At 39.0% G+C, this 26,100-nt stretch overlaps 1 protein-coding gene across 2 annotated transcripts in view; it reads left to right on the top strand.

Moving 5' to 3' along the window:
- LOC147064741 (C-type mannose receptor 2-like) overlaps nt 1-25,190 on the top strand; it is a 37,814-nt gene extending 12,624 nt beyond the window's left edge. Inside the window, exons 1-5 of one of the 2 annotated variants that reach the window (XM_085958023.1) lie at nt 3,963-4,064; nt 5,209-5,463; nt 6,995-7,195; nt 23,505-23,756; nt 24,830-25,190. In XM_085958023.1, the coding sequence (XP_085814149.1) occupies nt 4,004-4,064; nt 5,209-5,463; nt 6,995-7,195; nt 23,505-23,756; nt 24,830-25,014 (954 nt within the window). In that variant the 5' untranslated portion in view covers nt 3,963-4,003 and the 3' untranslated portion in view covers nt 25,015-25,190. Of the gene's footprint in view, nt 1-3,962; nt 4,065-5,208; nt 5,464-6,994; nt 7,196-23,504; nt 23,757-24,829 lie in introns of those variants that run through there. The other variant, XM_085958024.1, reaches the window with a different exon arrangement.
- Nucleotides 25,191-26,100: the final 910 nt, after the last annotated feature.

The following is a 26,100-nucleotide window of genomic DNA, read 5'->3' as shown; positions in this document are numbered from 1 at the left end:
CAAATTTCCACACCTGGTAATGCATAAGACTAAAATTCCTTGGACCAATACGGTCAAATATCTTGGTCTAACGTTAGACACCGCACTCACCTTTTCTAAACATATTAGCGATAAGAGACGCCAAGCCGACATAGTCTTAGCCAAGCTCAAACCCATGATAGGACATAGGAGCAAACTTGCTTATCGCAGCAAGCTGCTATTGTACACAGCTATCGTTCGCCCCATTATGACCTACGCGTGCCCCGTCTGGGCATATGCCGGCCTAAAGTATATCAACAGACTACAAATCGCACAGAACAAAACTCTCAGAGCAATCACAAATGCTCCCTGGTTCGTCAGAAACACCACACTCCACAGCGATCTTAACTTGGAAACCCTCCAAACCCACATCCTCAAGCTCACGAAGCAATTCTACAGCTCCATCAACAACCATCCCAACATGTCAATTAAAGACTTACTACAATACGACATACACGCGCACTATCAATTTGACCGGCCAAGGAAGGTACTCCTTCAGATGCCCCCTTCCCCTAACTAACACACTGTTTTACTTTACTTTTCTCTCTTGTATCTTCATTACAGATCATTACAGATCCCTTGCGACCCTCACTACGCTGCCAAGCGATCACCCAAGACGACCAGATGACCATATACGAGTAACTTTCTCTCCCTACAGATTAAAACCACAGTGGGGGGTTTTTGGCCGGAGGTGGGCTTGCTCACCTCCGGAGTTTTTCCCCCCTCTGCGGCTCAAACACACGATAAAGATGCGATTTTGGATGCCGATCTTGCTTCTTTGGCTTTCTATCAGTCTTCCTGGGAGCACTCGACGGGATTGGAAGAAGCTGACCCCAAAGCGGGTTCGGACTGAACCAACACCTGACCCCACGGGCTGAACGCTGGACTCCGCAGAACCGGACTGAAGCGAGATGTGGGGTGGAAAGTCGATGGATGCCTGTGACGGCGGTGGTCCTTGTTGTTATGTTTGTTCACAAGAAACACTTTTTTTATACTTACTAGAGATCCTTTCTCCCAGACCTAAAACCTAGCCTCGGTTGGTCGCGAAACCGCCGAGGCCAGGTCCTTTTCACCCTCAATCATGCTTCACTCCTGATATGCACTTCATATAAAGGGGATAGGCGCTAAAAACCATCTAGGTGGCCCAAATATATAAGCACATACCCTAAGTAAGTAAGTTCGACAGGTACATGCTTTACTGCACCCCTTCTTGCATGCACAAGAAAGTACTTTCAGTATTTTTTCAGGCGCTGGATCTTTAATGATCTCCACGAGTATTAGGCCATTGCTGGTTCGCTGCCACCCCCAATCTTCTGGTTTTTTAACATTGCCAAGCCAAGTTTGTATTTGGTAGTAGGATCTCAGCGAATGGTGTCGCGCTGCGTCTCGAGTTGGTGGTAGTCTTGATAGATTAAATTTAATCTGTTTGGCCGATTTCATGAATAGCCAATAACGCAGTGTCCAGTGTTTCCTCAGGTCTACAGGCATCACTGTACAACCTCATAAGTACCTGTTCTCCTGCTACAACTATTTCATCAGTGCTGGCATCTGGATTGTTGAATACTGTGAGCACTTCCTTCAACTGAATATTCTTCTCCAAAATACCACACAATTTAATCTTTCCATGGCCAAATAGAGTGAGCCATACTGAACGCGTGTGTGAAAAGAATGGTACTTGCGTCATATTTAAACGGTTTTGTCGAGAACAACACATCTGGTTTACTTCCCTTTCCAGGTTTTCGAAAGAATAAGTTGTCCAAGAATTGTCCTCTTGCCGACATCAGTACAAGAAGGTCAATATCTTCACCTATTATTACTACGCTTTTAAATTCATTTGCTTTTGAAATGGCAGTAGTTACAATTATTAAAACATCGGCATCCTCTTCTGCCTGGTTCACTTTTATGCCAACCCGTGAGAAATTTGTTTTAAGTAGTGTTATCAAGCGATTTTTATTACTTCCGTTGCTCAAAAAAAGTTCTTGGTCCACCTGATTGACAGTGTTTCCTTGAAACATAATTTCAGTGCATGGTTTTAAATTTATACGGCGTAATCTTTATTCAAACTTTGTCCCACTGGATGCAGCATTGGATGGATATCCGTCAAATACAACTTCAATTTGTAACTTATAATGTTTTGTCAAATAATCTGAATACATCTTCGCAATGTCATCAAAGCATGAATTTCGGGGCCAAACTACTTTATGTAGGAGATGTCCTCCGTCAACTACAATAAACTGATTGTTAATGTTGGTGCTGTGAGTCTCAATGCTGGTGAAAGTAGAAATTAGAATGTGGCCCTTTCTACCACTCCCACTAATCTTCCCCCCACCCCCACGTACCATCTGGAACATTGCGCCTATTGACAATAAAGACTAGTTTGTAAACCCAAACTAATTAACTAATTAATAAACCCCAAATATTTTTTTTAATAGGTAACTAATCTTTCATTATTATATAAGTAGGTACCCTAATAATTTCAATTCTTAATAATTTTAATATTACTGACCATATTTTGAATCAGAAAGATATTCTTAAACCAATAAAAGGTAATTATAGGATAATTTTAAATAACAATAACAAAATATTTAATATCAATAGCATATTAACTGAAAAAACCCAGCAAAATTAATGGACTTTATCTAACTAGTCACTCCATTACCTGTGGCCCAAATTCCATGAATGTAATAAACCCACCATTACCTACCCAACCTATTTATTAAATGTTAAAATAAAATAATAATATTGAAATATAAGGTAATGAACTTTGTTTTTCGTCTCCAGAACATTTCACATATTGTCGCTTTAGACAATATAATCCTAGAGCGACGATATACTGTTTTCAACAGCAAGTATCTCATAAACGGTTAGAGATAGAAAAAAACGCTTTAATTTAGTATATAACAATATTTTTGCTACGACCAACCGTTTTTGAGATATAACCGAAAAACCAAAAAAACACCCAAAATTTGGCGGTTTTTTGCCCGCCAAAAGTTGTGCCGAAGTCATCCGAATTGGCAAAACTAGTTTTCTTGTCACTCATTACCATATATACAAATTTAAAAAAAAATCTTCTACCCGACCTTTTGCAACCATAACGTATTTTTCGGTCTAATTTGACTGGACTAGTTAGCTGTCTCGCACAATTAAACTCGTCTCGTCTGTAATATGTCGAAAACATCGATATGACATAATCGTTATTCACAAAACACACGTTGCCAAAAAGAGCTCTGCACATTGGTGTAATACGACATTTTAGTTTGAAAACAACATCTAGTGTTTCTAGCAACAAATCGCACGCATCTCGGGCTGCGCCGTATCCCATACATATTCGCGTTTCAAGAGGTTACGCGCAACTGTCGCTGGGCGCTTACGTGCGCGGTATTCATATGCAACACCGGTGCGACGTTCTTAGAAGGCTTGATTTATGGCTGTGCGGAAGACGAGGCTAGTTAAGACGTACGAGCCAGTTTATTCAGATATTCTGAGGAGTTAAGTTAAAAAATAATATGCCGTATTTATTTTAACTAAAAATTTGGAAATCACCAACCAGTGATGGCATACAAACCAAACTCTGTAGGTGCTTGAAGAAAACTACTAAAATAACGGTACTATGGTTTATTAGTCGGTATATTGGCCACACGATTTTACGGAGTCTGAATCCATCGAATTCATCATTACGGAGGCTCTATAAGAAAGTGTGTAAGCTACCGTACAATCTCACCGATCTCTCATGCAATTAAAAAAATATTGTACATATTATTCAACAAACCCATGACGCACTTGAATGGTTAAATTGATAAAATAAGTTTTTATTTATTTTAATAATAATTTTATCTGTGGTGATAATAGCATTTTATGTTATTTTAGATATATATACTAATTGTGTAAATGCTTTGTTTTTTTATAAAATCATCTAAACATGATTGCCAAATGCAGCTTTTGTCAGTAGGAACTTAGTCGCCGTGCTAGCGTTACTAACATCAACATGAATCTTGGAATATTCGGAGTTTTATTTACATTGTGTGCTACGGTTTCTTGTAATGGAGGTAATATTTATTTTAGTACCCCAACGCCAGAGAGCCTTAATTTAAATGTTTCCAAAAATGAGTTTAAAGATTATGTGAACATAAATTATAATATAGTATCCCAATTCACACTTTGAGTCTATTTATTGCAGAAATCCAAAATTCTTAAAACAATAAAGTAGGTAAATAAAATTAAGAGCATGCAAAATGAATTGCGTTTTCCTGAAGGTATTTGGTCTCGAATTATTATAATTATTTACTTACTACTATTACTACGTGGCTCTTAGACATAAATTTTTCCAAGACTTTCATATTAAAGTCTTCTAGAATATTTGGTTATGAAGTTTTTTTTTTACAAAAATACAAATTTTATGTAAGAAACATCATAATATACAATGATATTGGACAGTGACGTATAGATTTAGAGAAACTCATTTATTGATATTATATTGACAAATTGCTTAAATTCACTTTAAACATGTACCCATCTCCATAAATGAGTGATTTTCATTGATTGACATTCATCAAATTATCACCAATACTCTACCACCAATAAAGAATATATCGATGAACTATTATTAACAAAACAATCTATTTTAGAAGAACATTCTATGGGTTCCTGTATAGTTTATAGTGTATGTGATAGTAAATAGCGTTAATATAAATATTATAAGCAACATTGTAGTTTTTACATCGAAATGGAAATAATTGTTTTATTTTTCTATCTGACTGACTTGATAGAGATGGCTCTAGAGTTAAAGTCAATAATTATTATTGATTACCTCCAAACCATTGACTTAAAGACTTGTTTATACATTAATAATTTTATTCAAATAATTATTTTTCACTGATAATTTTTAATAATTATAACGATATGGTATTATGAATAACATCACCACGTATTTATAAAGTATTTATTTGAGTATTTTTTTTAATTTACCATACTTTTCCACAATTATAATTACACTCAACAATTTTTAATTTTTAACTGATATTAGATCCAACGAATCAATTCAAAATATATGTTGCAATGAAACTAGTCTTGAGTGTAATATTATAATGATATTGATATTGGAAAATAGGAATGATAAATTTATTAAACACTTTGAGGTAGGTATTTGTTAACAATACTGTATTATATATTATATTTTTCCATAAATTTTAGGATATGAATTATATGAAAATGTTGGTATGCTGTACAAATTTTACCCGTCGCCAAAGATATGGAATGACGCTAAAAGAATTTGCCGTGAAGAAAATGCGACATTAGCTATGCCTGCAAATGAATTTGAAGCTGAAGTAATAGAGAGAATTTTCAGTCGATATCCTGCAGCAGGTATATCTGGATCCCAGCTTCCTGACTACGTACTTCTGGGCTTCCATGATGTTTTCATTGAAGGCGAATATATCACTGAGACAGGTAGATACTTGTATTATTATTTAATATATCATGTGCGATTATCGAGTCTTAATAACATATATGTGCCAATGCGTTTGCATTCATTTCTATGTTAGATTGTCTTGTACATTTTAAAGTTTCACGACTTTGACTAGCCAACACTTAAAATTTAATATGCGGTTTGATCAACCAGGTCCATACGTTGTGATTGGCTTTTTGCACAAAAATATTTTAACGTGCTACTTACCAATTTTGCATAACAAATGAGCAAAGAACTAACTCATTAATGTAGATTTTTAGTGGTATATTGTACCAACTTTCATCTTATGAGACAATCGAGCGCTTAAATAATTAAATATTGTATTTGTCATTTTATATGTTTTTATAATAGCGATTTACGTGTATTTTAATAATATATGTAGTTTTACCAATACGAAGGTATGTGTTTTGAACTCCACCTTAAAATTTTAAAATAGTTTAAATCAATAATTATTAGAATTTAGTATGTAGCATTGTTAGTTTCGGTATTAAAAATATTAATTTAGTGTTTGATTATTTTATCAAAATTATTATCATTTTGGTTACTCTGTAGGGAAATTATCAAATTAATAATCTTATAAAGTTTGTTGTAGTGTAGATACTCCTTAAATGTGGCTGGTTTATTTCAACAGGTTTTTATAATATTATCTGAATGTTAACATAATTTCAAAATGCAGCTGTTGTCAGTAGAAACCTGGCTGTAATGCTATCGTTCTTCATAAATGACACTCAGATCAATCAGCCAACATACATGTCCATCTCGGACATCAAATGTCAATCGACAGAGTTATAAATGAAAAGATTTCCCGCAGGGTTACATGTAAATTGTACGTAAAACATTTCACCGTGGCACAGTTTGCCGTGAGCTTTCTTGACGGAAAGAGATGACCGTATACTATAAGGTCTCCGATTTTATTAGATGCTATATGAATTATAATAATTTAATTTTCATTGCTGATTTTGGAAAAATTCATGAATTCAAGGGTGAAAACTTTACTTAACCTAACCTAACAAATAATCTATTATCAAAATTTGTTTGCTGCTGGCTTTCTGTAAAGTTTAAGCCGACAAGAACCGTGTTTTATTCAGACATGAATTTTATGTCAGTACTATTCGACCGAAAGAGGTGGTGCGGTCTTTAATATACGGCCATATATTTCCGATACATTATTTCACGGTAAAGAGTGATACGGCAAAGTGCATACGTACAAATTTTCGGACACGTTTCCGCTGAACCAAACTGACATTTTCCACCTTTGGGAGTTTGAATAGTATCATCAAAATTGATCTTCGATCTATGCCTAAAACGTAAAGTACTCACGAAAGATTATGATTGCCAGTAACTAATGGATAAGAAGGCAGACAAGAGTCCGCGATGAGATAGAGGTTGTCAAGTTGATGAAATGGAAATTGGTGAGTGGACAACCACTGGAAAATGCAGTCATACAGTGGTATCTAAGGAGAAGAACACGACTAAAGAGACGTCCTAATGATATATTTCTTATTGTTTCAGGTCTTCCAATACAATACTTTTTCCACAAATGGCTGGCAAATCAACCGGATAATCATCAAAACGAAGATTGTGGGTCTTTGTATCGCACTGGATTCTTAAACGACTTCCCCTGTGGAAGTCCCGGTGTATTCATATGTCAAAAACAATTGAAGACTGACAACAGGAGATCACAATCTGACGGATGTATACCAGATGACAGGGGTTAGTAGTATTGTCCCATATATCTATACCATGGCTCCCATATCCTGTAGCGGGCTCCCGGGCCAGGATCTTTATCGGGCCCCCCTACCTATCGCTAGGGTTAAAAGCAGTGTGACGCTCTACAAAAACTTTTTCCAAATGGTGTTCCAGGTAAAATTAAGGGTACATATTCAATGTATTTTTAGCGATTTTTTATATTTTTTCAATAAATCCACTTCAATTTTCATACAATTTTTTTTACACAAATTTTCGAATATTGACATACAATAATCAAAATTTGCATCACACAATCATATATTTAAAATGTTAATACTCTTAAAGTAAAACAGCTCCGCAGGCAACTTTTTGACCATTAGAGCAAATTTGTGATGTGTGTTTATCTCATTTATATACAGTCGCGCCACGCGGGGCCCCCTCAGAACCCGAGCCCCCAGACTAGAGCCCTGTCAGCCCCCCCCCCCCCCTCCTTGTGGGGGCCATGATCTATAATATAGTTTATAGTATATCTTTTGTGTGGCGTTATTCAGAAAGCACCAACCTACAAGTTCTACGCGTTGAAATTTATAAAGCTTACGTAACATCACCTGGATAATAATTTTATGAAATGACCAGGAGAGCTCTCGTTTCATATAAAATACATCCAAAAATATTCAATTAAAAAAGGATCATTGAGAAACTTTTCAATTATCATCAAAACTAGATCAGTATTTTTACTGCAGATACTACCAAATTAAAGCAAACTTATAATTATCAAAAAAAAATTGTTTTAATAAAAATACTGACATTTTTAAACTTCTAAATTGATATAAATCTATGAATATTAATTGATACCTACTAATGTAGAAATTACTTAATATTATCAAAACATGGATATTAAAAACTGGGCATAATATTTAGGAGTGGTTTTTCTCTCCATTGGGCCATTTAACCCAATGCTTACGGGCCGCACAAAATTGTGTTTTTGCTAATTGCTTTTCAAATGAAAATTAACACGTTAATTAAAAAAATATTTAAAAGGGCCCGTAAGCATTTGGTTTTAATAATAGTATATGAATACTAAAATAAAATTATCGTTGTTTGTTAGATACTAATGAATAGATATTTCTTGTCTGTTCATGACACTCGAGTATTATCAACCACCACACTTCCGTTTAGCGTTTGATATGAATAACGTCATACATAATTAACAGTTATTTTTGCTGATAATTTAAGCCTGTCTACATTAGGAAAAAAATATGCACAACAAAATTGATATGAAACTTTTCGGTACATACTTTTTTTAAATTATTGACACCTCCAAAAGTATCATCATTTAAGGACATCTCTTCCAGAACCCTAAATAGGCCGAAATCATTATCGAGCTGACTCATAGAAATATGAGCATAGTTGACTACGAGATATAGTAATTTTCTAGCACATAAGTACATTTTGGCGTACAAAAGCTAATTAGAATCGTATTCAACCTAAAGCACCTCCCCGGCTCTCGTAAGTGATAATATAATAATATATTCACGTCCATATTTTCACATATATACAATATATCCAATAAGAATAGATCATACATAAAGAGGCTTAAGACGATACTTCAGTGAAACGGCAAATAATTTTCAACTATAGGCGTGACGAAATTTTGGACTCGCTGGCAGTCGGAGAGCGAACGTCGAGGTGTCAATACGTCAATTTGTTTCGTGATGGCGACGGAGGTATTAATTCTTAAATCCTGTAAAGATGACTAACAACGTTACCCTTTTACTTGAAAAAGAAAACATGTCAATGAATATATTATTATTATTGTTACTCATAGAACATACGTTAAAGTGCCCACCACCACCCGTCATATATGCACAACCGTGGATATGCACGGCCGCTTTCTATGACGCTTTAAACGTGTCTGAAAGAAGTGATTTTAAGTGCTCATTCCGTCCCGAGACGGAGCCGCACGAGACTGATGCTGCAACCATGCACCGTAGTGCTTAAAGAAGAAAGTTAAGAAAGAAAATGTTTGTTTTTGACTGGCTCTGCTGTCCGCTGACGTTAAGCGCTTTGTGTACCCGCATACTGAGTGTCACGAATTGAAATGGATGAGTCTACAGAAGAGTCGAGACTATCCCGCTCCCCATACGATGCTGCAAATTTCTCAAATGCCGCAAAGTTGGCCTTGGTTGCTACCAGATCTCCATGACCAATTGGGCCCGTGTGAGGACGGACCCTGGCAAACAGCTCCGCTCGTTCGAATTCCATAAGCGGGCAAGCCCAGAGGATGTGTTCAACATCTTGGTGGTCATGCCCGCAGGTACAACCCGGCCCATCTACTATCAAGCCAAACTCGTGGAGTCTGGCGGCGAAGTTGCCATGGCCGGTGAGGAACTGGCTAATCCAGTGCGAAGGTTGGAGTCTTCTAGTTTGGTGCCTGCAGAATACGTCTGGAAAAAAACGGTAAGTGTGCCGCCCCTTGGGGGAGGCGGTCCACCTCGCCTGCCATGCCGCAAATGCGGTCTTGTACACAATGTCGATTACAGTCTTTCTGTAAGGAACGTCCTCGGATCTCTGCGGTGGTGTCAGATGGACACCGGCGAGTATTGTGCTGATCCCCCTCAAGAGGAGGGTGATCGATCCTCTGACTTGGACGTGCAGATCGAGGGGTAGCACCCCCGCGAGTACAGCAAGCGCGTCAGTAGAAGTTGTGCGGTAGGCTTTGGTAAGCGAGATCAGCGCAAGTCGCTGCCCGCTTAATAGTGCGCGTCTCACGAGAGTTAAGAAGTTTACTCGGGAATGCCAAATGCTGGAGGCGTAACCGGCAATTCCCATGAAAATTGCGCCGTATGCAACCTTAAGGGCTTTAGGCTTAAGTCCCCAATTGCTGCCCGCCATTCGGGCCATTCTCTGATAAGCCGAATTGGCCTTAGAGACGGCCGTCTTGGCGTGGTGAACGAAAGACAGCTTGTCATCAAGAATTACTCCCAGATACGTAACCCTTTCGGAGAAACGCACTGAGGTCTGGCCAAAACGAACCGTGGGCGGCCGTCGAGTTATGTTGACCCGAGAACTACCCCTGAGGAGGACAGCTTCCGTCTTGCTCGGGGCAAAGGTCAGCTTGTTCAGCAACCCCCAATTAAGGATTCTGCCCAAGGCGTCCGTGGCTGCACGCTCAAGTGCCGGTCGGCTCGTCGCCCCAACAAGCAGGAGCAAGTCGACGGCGTACGCAACGAGTGTGCAGCCCGGAGGCAGTGGCAGGGAAAAAACGTCGTCAAACAGAATGTTCCACAGAAGGGGTCCCAGGACGGAGCCCTGGGGTCACCCCATGGTGGTCCTCCTGTGAATCAGGCTGGGGCCGGAGTCGTAGGTTATCTCCCTATTGCTGAAGTAGCTTTGAACTAAGGCAAAGAGGTCCCCGGGGATCTGTTTCAGCCTAAGCTTTGCCAGAACCAAGGGCCACCACGCAGTATCAAACGCGCCCGTGATGTCGATAAAAATCCCGGCAATGAGGTCCTTGCCAGAGCTCTCCACAGAATCGATCACAAAGCGAATCGCATCCTCGGTGGACTTTCCGGGTCTAAACCCAAATTGTCTCTGCGAGATTGGACAGTTTTCCGACAGGTGGGACTCAATCCTGCTGTTTATCAATCTTTCCAATATCTTCCCGAAGACGGGAAGGAGCGTAATCGGTCTATACGCTTTCGGGTCACAAGGAGGGCGACTGCCGGCTTTGGGGATCACCGTGAGATGACCCTTTTTCCAGCAGTCGGGGAATATGCCACTACTCATGCATTCTTTGTAGAGTTGCGTGATCTCGTGTGAGGCAAGAGACCACGCCCTTCTTGCTAGCACGTTATCTATGCAGTCAAGCCCCGGGGCTTTGCCAATCGAGAGGCTGGCAAACAGGATCCCTAGTTCGGACATGGTAGTGGCTGCGGATCGCGGAGTGTTTAAGGGGAGCAGCGCATAGACGCGAAGCTGCTGAAAGCGGTCGTTGTCAATGTCGAGCGACTCGTTGTCCTGCGGGATAAGAGCATCCAACAGGACTGTGGCGGACTCTTCAGAGCTATTGGTGAACGATCCGTCGGGGCGCCGTACCGCCGACATGACTTTTCCGGGCCGTAAGCCCAGCTTCATCACGCGGAAGGGGGGGCCCCACGGATCATTGCCACCCATTTCCGTGACGAACACTCTCCAGTGCACCTTCTTAGCCTTACTGATTGCCTTTTTGAAATTGAGTCTAGTGGTCCTGTAGGTGACCGCAAGCGGATGGTCCGCGTGCAGCGGCCCCTCCAGCGATCTTCGCGCTGCTTGTAAGGCCCTTCTGGCCCTCCTCATCGTGTCTCTCAGTCTTGTCAGTCTCGGCTTCTACCAGGGTGCGAGGTTCGGCGGTCTCGGGGTCGTCCTTCCGATAGTGCCCTCCGCTTTTTCAATCATGAGATTCGTGAAGTCCTCAGCCGCAGCGTGCATGTCCTTTGGCGGAGGGCGCGAGGCCATCCTGTCCAGACCCTCAGCAAACTCGCGGTCAAAACGTACCCAGTCGGTTCCCTTGGTCCTGAAACGCCTCGGCAGTGACTCGCTCACAAGTGGAGCGAGAGACGCGTGGCTCCTCTCGGTCCTGTAGGCGAACGTGATCAGACGGTGGTCGCTTGCTGACGCTTCCAAATGGACATTGAAGTTAAAGTCCCTCCACCAAACCCGCCCCGTACCACCCTCGGTCTTAATCGAGAGTATCACGGGACCCATCAATTGGTGATGTGAAGCATCTAAGAATTGGCCTGGGAGTGTCCTGGGAGAAGATGCCCAAGACTTAGATTGCTACGCTCAAAGTGAGCTCTGACTGAGTTTACTGAGTTTACTCTAATGCAAAGTGCCAGGGAGAGAAAAAGCACATGGAAATTACTAAAAAGAAAATGAACCTACTTGTTTATTAAATTAAAGAACGAAGCTAATCATACAGGCAGCAAAATTTATGTGAAGAGATCTTCACGCCCGTAGTAAGACGCCGCAAATTTTTTGAAAGCAAGATAATTGGCCTTAGTAGCAACCAGGTCGGACGGGCCGATGGGTCCAACAGCTGGTTGGACCGACCTGAGCATTTCCTCCCATTCGGAGCACATACTCAGACACTCCCATAGGATGTGGTTGGCATCCTGTATTTCCCCTCCGCATGGACATGTTGGACGGCTTACAAGTCCAAGCTCGAAGAGCTTGCCAGCGAATCCACCATGACCAGTCACAAATTGACTGGTGTAATGGTCTGGAGTCAGATATTTGGTTATCTCCATTCGCCACTGTATGTTTGGAAAAAACGTATATGTGTGCCGGCCCTTGGTCGATTCGTCCCACTTTCACTGCCAGGTCGTAATGGCCGCGTTAAGCGACATGAGTCTAATTCTGCGCCTCAATAATGCTACTCCTTCGCCAGCTAGCCGAGGGGGAGGGACGAGGTGAAAATCACCAACGTCGGCCTCCTCGCCCTTGAGGAGCAATATTGAAGCGCCGCTGACCTGAATATGCAGGTCAAGTGGGAGAATGCCGGCCAGGACCGGGAGCGCGTCAGTTGAGGTAGTACGGTAGGCCTTGGTAATGGACAGAAGCGCGATGCGCTGTCCTCTTAAAAGAGAGATTCTAAGTTTGACACTTTTGGGAATGCGCGGGCACCAAGCACTGGCGGCATAAGCCGCGATTCCCATAAAAATGGCGCCGTAGGCGATCTTGAGCGCCCTTACTTTTAAGCCCCATCCTTCACCAGCCATGCGGCCGATCCTCTGGAAGGCCACCCCAGCCTTGTGGACTTGGGTTTCGGCATGGTGTAGAAAATTTAACATTGTGTCCATTTTGACGCCTAGATAGGTGACGATCTTCGACACTTTCACTCTCGTGTCACCGAATCGGACTGTGGGTAGTCTCGAACAGCTAAGTCGTCTCGGTCCTTTAAGGACAATGGCTTCTGTCTTGGAAGGTGCGAATGATAGTCTAGTTAATCTACCCCAAGCCTCAATTGATGCTAAAGTCCAAATGGACATTGAAGTTAAAGTCCCTCCACCAAACCCGCCCCGTACCACTCTCGGTCTTAATCGAGAGTATCACGGGACCCATCAATTGGTGATGTGAAGCATCTAAGAATTGGCCTGGGAGTGTCCTGGGAGAAGATGCCCAAGACTTAGATTGCTACGCTCAAAGTGAGCTCTGACTGAGTTTACTGAGTTTACTCTAATGCAAAGTGCCAGGGAGAGAAAAAGCACATGGAAATTACTAAAAAGAAAATGAACCTACTTGTTTATTAAATTAAAGAACGAAGCTAATCATACAGGCAGCAAAATTTATGTGAAGAGATCTTCACGCCCGTAGTAAGACGCCGCAAATTTTTTGAAAGCAAGATAATTGGCCTTAGTAGCAACCAGGTCGGACGGGCCGATCGGTCCAACAGCTGGTTGGACCGACCTGAGCATTTCCTCCCGTTCGGAGCACATACTCAGACACTCCCATAGGATGTGGTTGGCATCCTGTATTTCCCCTCCGCATGGACATGTCGGACGGCTTACAAGTCCAAGCTCGAAGAGCTTGCCAGCGAATCCACCATGACCAGTCACAAATTGACTGGTGTAATGGTCTGGAGTCAGATATTTGGTTATCTCCATTCGCCACTGTATGTTTGGAAAAAACGTATATGTGTGCCGGCCCTTGGTCGATTCGTCCCACTTTCGCTGCCAGGTCGTAATGGCCGCGTTGAGCGACATGAGTCTAATTCTGCGCCTCAATAATGCTACTCCTTCGCCAGCTAGCCGAGGGCCAAATGGACAGTCCAGTTCACGACGCGTCCGGCAGAACCAGTGGATATCAAAGTGACATCAATGTGAGATTCCCCATTGTTGGTAGAGAATGTGGCTGGACTATTAGAGTTATTCAGCACCGTCAGGTCGTGAGTTGCCACGAGTTCCTCGAGGGGCGCCGGATTGTCCCGGCCAGACCGCGGCCTCCGGGGGGCCCATAGCCATGATTAAACGTTGACGTCCGCTCCCACTATAATCTGTTTGCCGCGGCATGCAAACAGAATTTTATCGAGCTGCTCGACGCATTTCAGGATGTTTACGCTGAATTTAAAGTAAAAAGAGACCACCACAATGGAGTTCCCCGATCGGTCGGAGACTTCCGCTACGGCAAAGAGTTCGCTCGACAAGTGGGCAAGGTGTAGCACCACTAGGGTAGGATTCGCAACGAAGATGCAGGCCATGGACCCCAGGCCGTGGTGCATTACCCGACCCCCACTGAAACCCAGGTTGGGGCCGTAGGAGTAAGGCTCCTGCACCAGGACCAAATCGATGTCCATTTCCCGAACCGTCTTGATCAGCTCCGCCATTATAGCCTTTCCTTTGCCCGCATTTAACTGACCGAACCGAATCATTGAATCGAATAATCCGTTCGGTTCCGCTCTTGTGCCATTGCGTACTTGCGCGCTGGGCAATCAGGGTCGATCGCTGCATGTTAGTGCGGCTTCTTGTGCCTGGCGCAAGCCGGGCACTTTCCGGGGGCCTTAATATTAGGGCATTCAGCCCTATCGTGTCCTTCCTCGGTGCAATGGCCGCATATGGCGCTTCTCGCCGAACAATTCTTTGCCATGTGGCCGTATAAGTGACACCTTGTGCACTTGACGACGCCACAAAAGTCTTTGGTTGGGAAGGATTCCCATCCCATATATATGCGCCCGTCATTGATGAGCGCTTCCCTCACCTTTGCCGGGACTGATATCACCATGTGACATTTCCCGATTCTGGGGCCTGCCCTGTGGCTCAGTTTAACATGGCGGTATGCCTCCGAGGGGAGACCCGTGACCTCTTGAGTGTTGGCCTTAATGGCTTCCTTAAGGTCGTCCTTCGTCGTCTTGACCGGCACGTTGAATACAATTATCCGTGAGAGCCTTTTTCCTGCGATTTCAGCCCGGAGACCGGCCTCCTTTAGACCGGGTGCGGCGGCTAGTCGTTTGGCCTCTTCCTCGGTTCTGGGGTGAATGATTACCCCACCTCCACGTACCATTCTCAAGCCCGTTATTTGGACTTTTAGTTCCGCGGGCACGATGGCTTTCTTGACGACTTCTTTAGTGGCCGGAGACTCCATTCCTTCTTGTGTAGGAAAAAAGAACACGCCGGGCCTTGCGGCGGTTGTTGGTGGCACAATTGGCCATTCCGGAGAAGTCTGTCTGACCGGCTTGGCGCCTTTTCGAGTGACGTCGCTCCAAGAATACTTGGTTCCTTCACTGACTGCGTCACCAGTGGCAGCGGCAACCGCGTTTATGTAGGAGGCACGATCTTCCAGTATGGCTTTGCTGGATTCAAGCTTGATTGCGAGAGATCAAGTCTCCGCTACGACTGCCTCCAGTTATATTGTTATCGCCTTAATTGTCGATGCGGGGATATTTCCGTCGCCGGAGAGTAATTCTTTCACTCTTTGGATTGCTTGAGCAACCTTAGTAGCCCCGTTTTGGGAGTCCGTCACATCCAAGTCGGCTATCCTATCCCCGGGGGGGGGGGGCAACGCTCTTTGGAACCTTGGCGTTTGGCCTCGGGATTTCCTCGGAGTCCTGTGGTATTTCCTCAGCCAGGGAACGTCTTTCCTTCCTGACCTTTTTGACCTACTTGTTGGCCTTGGTGGCTGCCGCCTCTTCCCTCTCTTTTCTTTCTGTGGCCGCTTGGCGTTCGGATGCTTTGGCTTTCACGGCAGCTTCCGCTAGAATTTTTCCGCTTTCAGATCCGCAGCCTTTCGAACAAGGATTTTCGCCTTTGTGGCAGCCTCCTCCCTAGTTCTCACCGTTTCCTTTTCGGATTTGGTGGTGTCAAGCACTGCATCTGTGTCAGAGTCCTCGGAGGAGGGGTTGGATTGCGTATTGTACCAGTCCTCGGGAACTATTGGCTTATCCCCTCCCGGGGGCGGATCGACTGCAGGTTTTCCCATGCCGTTGCTTTTCTTGTGGAGCTGCTGTGGAGAAGCTTATTATATAATATATATATATATAAGATTAGTGGCATAAGTAAATGAATAAAGTAAAAGAAAAAGTAAAAAAAAAAATATTTTTTTTTTCAAATTATTGAAAAAAATATTTAAAGAAAAAAAAAATGTTATTTAAAAAAAATATTATTAAAAATATTAAAAAACTATTTAAAAAATCCTTTTTTAGAATTATAAAAAAAAAATAAAAAATATTTCTAAAAAATATATATCAATAAAAATCTCGTGTCACGATGTTTGTGGTCGAACTCCTCCGAAATGGCTCGACCGATTTTTATGATTTTTTTTTATATATATTTGTTAGGTATGAGAATAGGTCAACAAGTATATTTCATACCGCTATGTGATTAGGGTATCTCTATCCAGAAAATTTTTCTTTTATGTTTTTGACAATTTTTTTTTGTATTTTTTTTATTATTTGGCATCAAAAAATACTTATAACCCAAAATTTTTACTGTCCTAACCCCACCCTCCCATTTTTGAATCGCGATTTTATTATTTTTGTATGAACAAATTTAACCGTCGTTCGTATTTCAAACAGAACGAAATTATTTATGTTGTTGAATGACAGAAGGTGCTACGTCCGAGAAGAATTCAAGAGAAGCGTCGCGTCATTTTGACATTTCATTCGGCATATCACAACGCAGTACGTGCAAAATTTTGTACGATTTATTTTAATTTATCTATTTTTATGTGCGTGTATTACAGTGCACAATGCCAGCAAGACGCAAGGGAGGCCAATTGGGCCATCGAATGAATAAAGCAACAAACATGCAAAATAGTAGAGCAGAAAGAACAGACGAACAAATCCAACAAGATAACAAAAACGTGCGTGTAAGCATGTCGCAATTGCGTGCATCTCAATCACAAGAGGCACGAGCTGAACGAAACCAACAACGACAGTTGGAACGGAGCCAAGCGCGCCGGTTCGTAGTTAAGGTGACGCATCAGTGAAACGCCAAATAATTTTCAACTGTACGCGCGACGAAATTTTGGACTCGCTGCCATTCAGTGGGAGAATGTTGACCCGGAAACACGTCACTTTGCTGCGTGATGGCGACGGGTCAATTAATTCTAAAATCGTGTAAAGATGACTAAAAACGTTACCCATTTACTTTAAAAAGAAAACATGTCAATGAATATATTATTATTGTTACTACTAGAACAATAAATAGAACATAAAATGGACGTATGTTGGATTTATATAACAAATAATATTTCGTTTGACAGGCGTCATTTTCACCCGCCACCCGCAATCCGCGCAACGCCTAGCAACGATCTTTTTAGACCGTGCCTCAACTAATGCATGGCCTTAACACACGCAGAGCAAATGACCGACAACGCCAACAAGTACATCGAACATTTACATCTGCTTCGTTCCTTCGTTTCGCATTCGAGTACGAGCCAGATATTGAATATTCCGCTCATCCGAAAGTGCTGACTGGTGCTATGGACAAAGAATGTCCCCATTGTCATGCGCTCAAATTCAAACATGAGTCAGCCGGGATGTGTTGCGCATCAGAAAAGTGCAACTACCAGAAATTGAGATACCACCAGAACCATTGAATGGCTTGCTCATCGGCACGGTTCCAGATTCAAACCTGTTCCTGAAGTCTATTCGCACATTCAATTCATGCTTCCAAATGACTTCGTTCGGAGCAACAGAAATAGTTCACAATACTGCGGCAAATGGTCAACAATTCCATTCTACGTTCAAAATCAAAGGCCAAGTATACAACAAAGTAGGCTCATTGCTGCCAATGCCAAACGAACTACATAAATTTTTACAAATCTACTTCATGGGCGGTGAGGACATCAATCATGTGGATGCACGTTGCGGCTACAATAGCCTCAATTCGCCTAATGCCAGGCGCATCGTCGGTGAACTGGACGCCCTGTTGAATGAGCACAATGAATTATTGAAATTCTTCAAAGCACACATGCACGAATTTCAAAGTGACAATCATGCTCTTATCATCAATCCTGATAAAACACCAGCTGGAGAGCACGTGCGTCGATTCAATGCGCCTGTTGTTGACGACATTGCTGGAATCATGGTTGGCGACCGCACATCGACGCGAGAAATCGTGATTCGAAGAAGAAATAATAATCTGAAGTTTATCGCTGACACACATCGTTCATACGACGCTCTCCAATATCCGCTAATTTTCTGGAAGGGACAAGACGGATATTGCAACAACGAGATCCTGTCACAGGTAATTCATTCATTATGAACATCATTACTCATTTTGAATTGAGAAAATGAATGGTTGATGTTTTTTTGTTTTTATCGGTGGTCATCGTCTACAGCGCTCTATTCCTCATTCTGTCATAGATCCCACCCCACACACTTACGATACATTCGTTATCTTTTATTTAACAACCAAAATATTCACTAAAATAATTTATATGGCAGAACAACGTTTGCCAGGTCAGCTAGTAAAATATATATTCTTTATTAAAGAAAACTATAAATGATAATATTCAATTCAATAAAATAATCTAAATTAAATTTAAACTTAAAATATATATGCAAGTAATATTATTAATAAAAAAGTCCCTCGAAGTTTTCGATTTCCTCCAGTAGTTTCGAGAAACTTCTAGAAGGATTTGCAGTTAAGTGTAATTGCTATGCGGACTTCAAAATTCGATTCTTCAGATCATTCGAGAAAGTTCTGGAAATCGTTCAAATCAAAACATGAATAATTTGCACGTGTTCGGGGAATGGTACAATACAAATTATGGTTTTTTGGAGCTAGAATCGGTTGGTCTGAACCGAATTTCTTCGGACAAACACCAAAACGTTGAGGGCGCATACGCCGGTATCCCACAAACAATTTATCACTATAGCCCAAAGGAGGCCTTCACAATGTCACAAATAGCACAAAAAAAGACAAAAAAAAATGGTTTTCACTCGATTCACGAAGAACCTTGAGATTTTCCGAAAACTTTCCGACGACTTCGAATGCAAGGGGGCTCCCGTCGACGCCTGGGAGCAAAGACCGACTTTTCTGAAACACTTTCTCGCGACACTTTATCAAAAAACTAACATTCAAAAAGATTTTCCGATTTTACGGCTTTCCGAGGGAATATCTCGGAAAAGTTTGGTAACACCAGGTTGACATTCACAATAAACAGAACATTAAATGGACGCATGTTGGATTTATATGAGAAATTATATTTCGTTCGGCATGCGTCATTTGCACCCGCGACCCGCAATCCGCGCATCACCTAGCCACGATCTTTTTAGACCATGCCTCAACTGAGGTATAGCCTTTAACTGATGTAGGTATATGGAATCGCTTCTCATTCCAAATGGTTTAATCTATCAGTAAAAACTTGTCAGTTAGATCGGTAATCGTTATTTATATTACATTGAGAAAACCTTCACAAAAAATTGGTAGTCTCATGAAATTTCTCAGCAGCAGCCTCAAAATGAATCTATGTTCTAGTTGGAAAGAGAGGTGATCTTCCTGCAACTCCTTCGGCGTAGGTTGAGAAAATCGCTTCCTTAACGGGTTCGGCATTACGAATGATAAATCAACACTAATCCGCAGCACCTAAAGCCCATTCCAATAATCTAGATTGACATTTTGCAATTATACATCTACTAGATTTGCCGTATGTTAGCACCATATACTGTAAAATTACTTAAATAATTAAATTTTGGAAAATACAAGATATGCAACGGATTCTAAAATGCATTTATTTAATGGCACTTTGAAAATAATCTGTATCCGCAAGCTATGTATAATGTATACAAGTATCTTTTTTGTCCATATTCAACGGAAAACCTGATAATGATTAAATTATCCATCCTTTTTTATATGGAAACGTTTAATTCAAGCGTGTTCAAGAATGCTGAAAAACGGCTACCATTGGCCAAATAAATAAATATCATTAATACCATGCTAATAGATAGATTACAATACATAATATTCAAATAGCTAAATTTCCGTTTTTTATCTCTACAGAATAATAATTAAACTCATTATTTTATTGTAGGTACTTAGTCACCCAATCATTTTGAAAATAATAAGTTGATTATACCTTAGTTTGCCGGCAACACCGTGTTGAGTCCCGTAATCAAGGCTTTCCAGCGATTAGGAATGCAGAAATTATACAGTTTAATTTTTTTTACTGCGTATTGAAAATCTGTCCTTTTAAAAATTTATCAAAATAATAGAGATACGACCATTTCAATAGTAAAGGTAAGATTTTTCCTGAAAGGCCATAGTTATATTTGAGCGTAGTTATACACAAAGCAGCCAAGCCACAATTTTGAAAAAAAATGAGTTATTGTGATTTCCATAATCTCACACGTTTGTTTTACGTTCTGCACAAATCAGCCAAGCTGCTTTTTTAATTTTAATTTTATATACATGCGTTTTAAAAATATGTCATTTTCGATCTGCATAAAGCAACCATATGATAATATTATGTACCTAATTATTAAAATTCTAATTGTTTAAGGTGTGTTTTTCTACATTCAATTAATAAACAATATTTTCTCAATTACATTATATGTTTTTCATTTTATTATATATAAAATATATAATATAATTTAACATATAGATTTTTCATGTAAAAATTAGTGCCAGGCAGCTAAATATTTATTTATAATTTACAAATTTTACGAATTATTTTCTGAATTTTGAAATTCCCATAATACTTGAGTAACTTAGAATGTTTTTTTAAAGAAAATAGTTGCAAAAATAAAGATTTTTCTTTCTAAAATAAGAGTTGGCTGCATTCCAGAATGAACATTCTAAAAAAACGGTTTTGCACAAAAAAGCCTGGACTGCTAAAACACCATAATTTCATAGATTTTATACTTTTATCTTTTGAAAAGTTACACAAATTACATATATAATATATATATCATTCAAAATATATAATGTAAAATGTAAATATAAAATGTAAAATGTGTAGTGTACACACGCTTTGTGGATTTAAAGAAACACACTTTATATAAAAGTGCTTCTATCTCTGATTGAGGTTGGTGTGGAATGGCTGCTTTGCGTATAACTACGCTCATTTATCGCTCTTCTGTTTTGTCGCTGTTCAGTTTTGCCATGTTCTGTTTTGTCACCGTTCTATTTTGTCATGTTCTGTTTTATCATGTTCTGCTTTGTCATGGAACCGTTTCATATTAAACTATATATAAATTAGGAAAATTGAATTACTTACTTAATAATCCACAAATAGAAATGCGATATTTAATTTTCCACGAAGCGGAGCGATATTCTCAGGGATCTCAAGAACCGAAATTGTGTTTGGGTGCGCTCTGGTTTATTTGGAGCTTTGAAGAAAGTCCATTATAAAACATTACTATGTTCTTGTTGTTTTTATTTAATAAAACGCAATTTTTTTGTAGTACTTATTCCACTTTTAATTAATAGATTAGGACCGGTTTCGTCCGCCTCAGAGAGACATTTTCAACTCAAAATCCCAAACTCCTAATCTATTGATTAAAAGTGGAATAAGTACTACAAAAAAATTGCGTTTGATTAAATAAAAACAACAATACAATGCAGTTCCACAATGAATTGACAGTTAACAAAATAAAAAAAATTACTATGTTCGATCCTGAAGGGATCATATGGGTCTCCGCAGAGTCGAGGTTATCATAGAGAGTTTTATTTTTACGAAAACTACATATTATACATGACCGACACGTTACCTCTCGGCTTCGTGGATATCAGATGATATACCTATCAACGTTGATGAATTCGAATGAATAAATTGGAATTTGTTTACTAAACCCTACAACTGAACACGTCATATGTATATAGATCAATTGACATATCACAAACTTTCAGTGTTTCACTAAGAAGCCGGAAAGTTTATAAACATCGAGATAGGTTGATATCCCACGTAATTATGAACATAAAATGTCCACCAAAACGCAGTTATCAAAACATGTTTTCCCCATTTGAATTGCCAATTTCTGTTCACTAAGTTGTGTCTACACCAGTGGTCTCCAACCTTTATGTTACTACGCCTCCCTTTAAAAAAAATCTAATCTTGGCGCCTCCCCCCCTTTATTTCATTAAATAATACAGACACTTTTTTAACACACAAGTTTTTACTACTTACTTATATCAAATTCATTTTTTAATTAATTTTTTTTTCATGAGACGAATGAGCTTGTTTATTACCACAATCAATTTTAAAAGAAGTCAACCAAATTCATCATCGTTCATTGACAAAAATTAATGGATTCTATCATGAGTTCCACATAGTGAATAGGGCCCACAGGCCAGGATCTTTCACCCATATATTAAAAATATTTAATAGCTTTGAAACAAAGCAGCACTATTAATAAAATTATATGAAAAATGCATTAGCAAACTAACCAAGAGCTCAGGAAATAGATTTTTGTTTGCTTCAATATATCTGGCGTAGAAATCATTTAAAAGTGGAGACATGTATTATTGTTATATTATATTAAAGAAATCACGTTAAAAACAGTTTAAAAAAAATATATCACACCCTGCCTACACGCTTCAGTTGACACTTCAGCTACGAGTGACATTTAAATTTTAGGTTATTGTTTTCATGCAACCAGCGGTCGTTTTGTGCATTACCGAAACAGAGCGTTTGCAAAAGCGCCATTTTTAAATTTCTCCGCTCCAAATATTTTTTTAATAGGATTTAAATATATGTATTATATATTTAAATAAACATTCATGCACTGAATTTTCACTGTTACGTTAAGATATGAACTTTTATTTATTTGTAGATATTATGGTATAAAAAATAATTTATTCAAAAATTTTGGCGCCTCCCAGGTTGGAAACCGCTGGTCTACACAGTAGTATGATTTTTTAAGTATGTACGCTTATTTATTAAAAAGTTATAAGCGATTCTAATATAAAAAGTTCTTTGTGTATCATTACCAAACAGTGAACAACCTATCTATATGACATAGATTGATGCTTTGCCGGTTCTACAGTAACCTGTTATATAACTAGTTCTTTGATTTTGTTTCCTAATGCATTTTTCTTGAATCTACCTCCACACCTATTAATTATTATTAATAGCTTTAACATATCACGCATCAGGTTTATAATGTCGTAGGTCCTGGATTCGAATTCAGGGTCTAGAGAATTCACATGTTGTTTTTCAATTCGTGTTTGGTCCCAGAGTATGGACCTAATAGAATGAACAAGTGGCTAAAATCAATTCCTCATAAAGTCAAAAAAATGTTAATACAACCTCCACTATATAGAGGCCCATATGATCTTGTTAGGGTCGAACATTGTTTAAAAGAACACTGTAGTGCCTGGTATAATAACTGTCCTGTTTTGTCATTTTTATCTAGGTTACATTTATGCTTCGCACTTAAAAAGTGCATACAAGCTACATTTAAATATAAAGAAATGGGCCGATGCACGCACTATATGTGAATCCGAAGGGGGATCCCTTGCTATTGTCAACAGTCAGGCGGAAATGCAGTTTTTGGTGAAGATGTTCAACAAACCTGACAACCTGATTCTCTATGCCGCTTTTAAAAATTACGCATTGCTGGGATTCCATGACTTATTCAAGAAAGGAGAATACGTGACCGTAGAAGGTAAAATTTTACCCACTGAATAACAAAAACGTTGAATGGAAGTAGTTCAATGTGATTAATGTATCTTTATTGTATCTAGTTTTATATAATAATATAATAAATTTAAAAAAAAAAAAAAGATCACAGGCTGGCTCCGGCTTTAACATCTCGCACCCCATTCACACAGTTTCGTATCAGACGACTCGGGCTTTGTCGAAACTAAACAGTTCAAAAAAATACTTAATATTATAAGCTGCTCCGTTTATTTGGCCATCAGATGATGGTTCTGGCTTGTTTTAGAAGTTATCTGAAATCTAGATAAAATCAAATGATTTTAATCAAAAACAATTACACGCCTGCACTCGCAAAAGAATAAAATCATTTATCCGCGATACTTTTAACTGTGACTAAAAAATTGATAACTTGGCTTCATTGATTTAAAAATTGTGTATCACAAATCTAGATGCTCGATAAAAGCTTCCTTTAATTATAAAAAGTTCGAAAAATGTAATATTTTAGTTTACGAAGTGCGAAAATAGCTGAAAGCTGTTCTTTTACTCGTATTTTAAATTACTGGAATTACACAGAAAAATGGTTCAAATAAGACAGTACGAATGAGATTTCTTTGCAAAAGCTGCAAAGTCGTTAGATAAGGAATCTACGTTTTTATAGTTCCGATAATAATAAAATTTAAATTATTATATTAAAACCATAAGTGGTATTTTAAGATGTTTATTTAAATGATGACAGTTTGCACCTTTTTAGATGCGTGCGTGCACTGACCTACTGACACCATACTATCTTCCCGTCAATCTTATAACAAATTAATTGTAGTATCTTCGATCGTTTAAGTATTTTATATACCTACTCGATATTCTACCGCTATATCCCCTTTTTTAATATTCCAATGAGACACTGACGTCCATTAAGTTTTAAACTTAAAAAACGTATTTTTCCGAATAATTACTTCGAAAATATAATTTAATACACTCGTAATATTATCTGTTAGACTAATAATTATGTCAGTTCATCTATTTTCTTTAAATTACATATTATATAATATCACGTAGCTCACTTTGTGTAAATGTTTTTAGGTGATTTATTACAACATACTGGATACACGCAGTGGTCGCAGGGTCAACCAGATAATTATAAAGGAAACGAACGCTGTGGATCAATGTTCATAGCTGGAGGACTCAACGACTTATCATGTGATGTTACATCGGTTTTTTTTTGCGAAAAAAAAATATTCATCAGCGATTTACACGCTGAAAATTAAGAAAAAAAAATCAATACTTTAATTAATTTTGTCATAAAAACCGAAATTTCATGAAGTATTTAATGACCTGCCGAAGCAAGTGCATTTTATGAACTCTTCTAATATCGACATCTATACAATATCAGACCAGTGTAATTAAACAAAAACACAGTAGATATACCGTAAAAAAAGGTTTTTTTTCTTGTTTCAATTTTCCATAAATAGATTTTATGAATTTTTGCAAAATTTTCGATTTAAGGCAAATTTAGAATTAACTGTGTTCATATTAATAGGGTTTTACTGTACTTAATTATTTATTTTTTGCCAATCTATGTATTGTCACGATGTGACAATACACTAAAAGACGCGAATTTAAAGATGGCATCACATAACGTGGAAATACATATTTTATAATAATTTAAGAATATAATATATTCAATTATACTTGCTTTTATTCATCAAAACTGAAGCCGTAGACATGCAGCTCGCAAACCACATTATTTCTGTAGAGAGATATGAAATCTCCTACCTACGTTTTTTCTATACAAAAACTCCACAACAGTTAGCAAACCATAAGATTTGGTCGTACGTCTCTTATCCGTAAAACTATAATATAAAATAATACGCAAACTACATTTAAAATAATTAGACAAGCACAATTTTCCATTATTTTAAATAATAATTATAGCCTAGATTTATGATAATCAAGTTCAAATTGAATTTCATTTTCCCAGCAATGACCAAATCAGAGTTATCTAGTTGTAGTATTGAGGTGATGTAATGATCATCCATAACGATCAGGTGTCTCTGAGTCAGCATGACTAGTCGTGTAATTTTACCACAAGGATGGTGGAATCTAAGTGAGAGAAAATTAAAGTAGGTACAATTTCAGGAGTAAGTTGATAATAGAATTACTATTCTCAAGTTGAGATAATATTTCACTAAATAAACATGCAATAAACCATGGTATTTCAATTGAAAATATATAAATAAATAATAACACATTTTTTTGTATAATATTATCTAAAAAAATTAAACTAAAAATGAAAGTGGGTTTGAATTTTAAACTTTCTGGTGCCAAAATTGATACATGATATAAGATATAAG

The sequence above is a fragment of the Rhyacophila brunnea genome, unplaced genomic scaffold (assembly GCF_057557595.1).
Source record: "Rhyacophila brunnea isolate RB1 unplaced genomic scaffold, BYU_Rbru_1.0 scaffold_7, whole genome shotgun sequence".
In the NCBI taxonomy this organism is placed as follows: domain Eukaryota; kingdom Metazoa; phylum Arthropoda; class Insecta; order Trichoptera; family Rhyacophilidae; genus Rhyacophila; species Rhyacophila brunnea.
The sequence above is the reverse complement of the archived record's forward strand: the minus strand, read 5'-3'. Positions and strand labels throughout refer to the sequence as shown.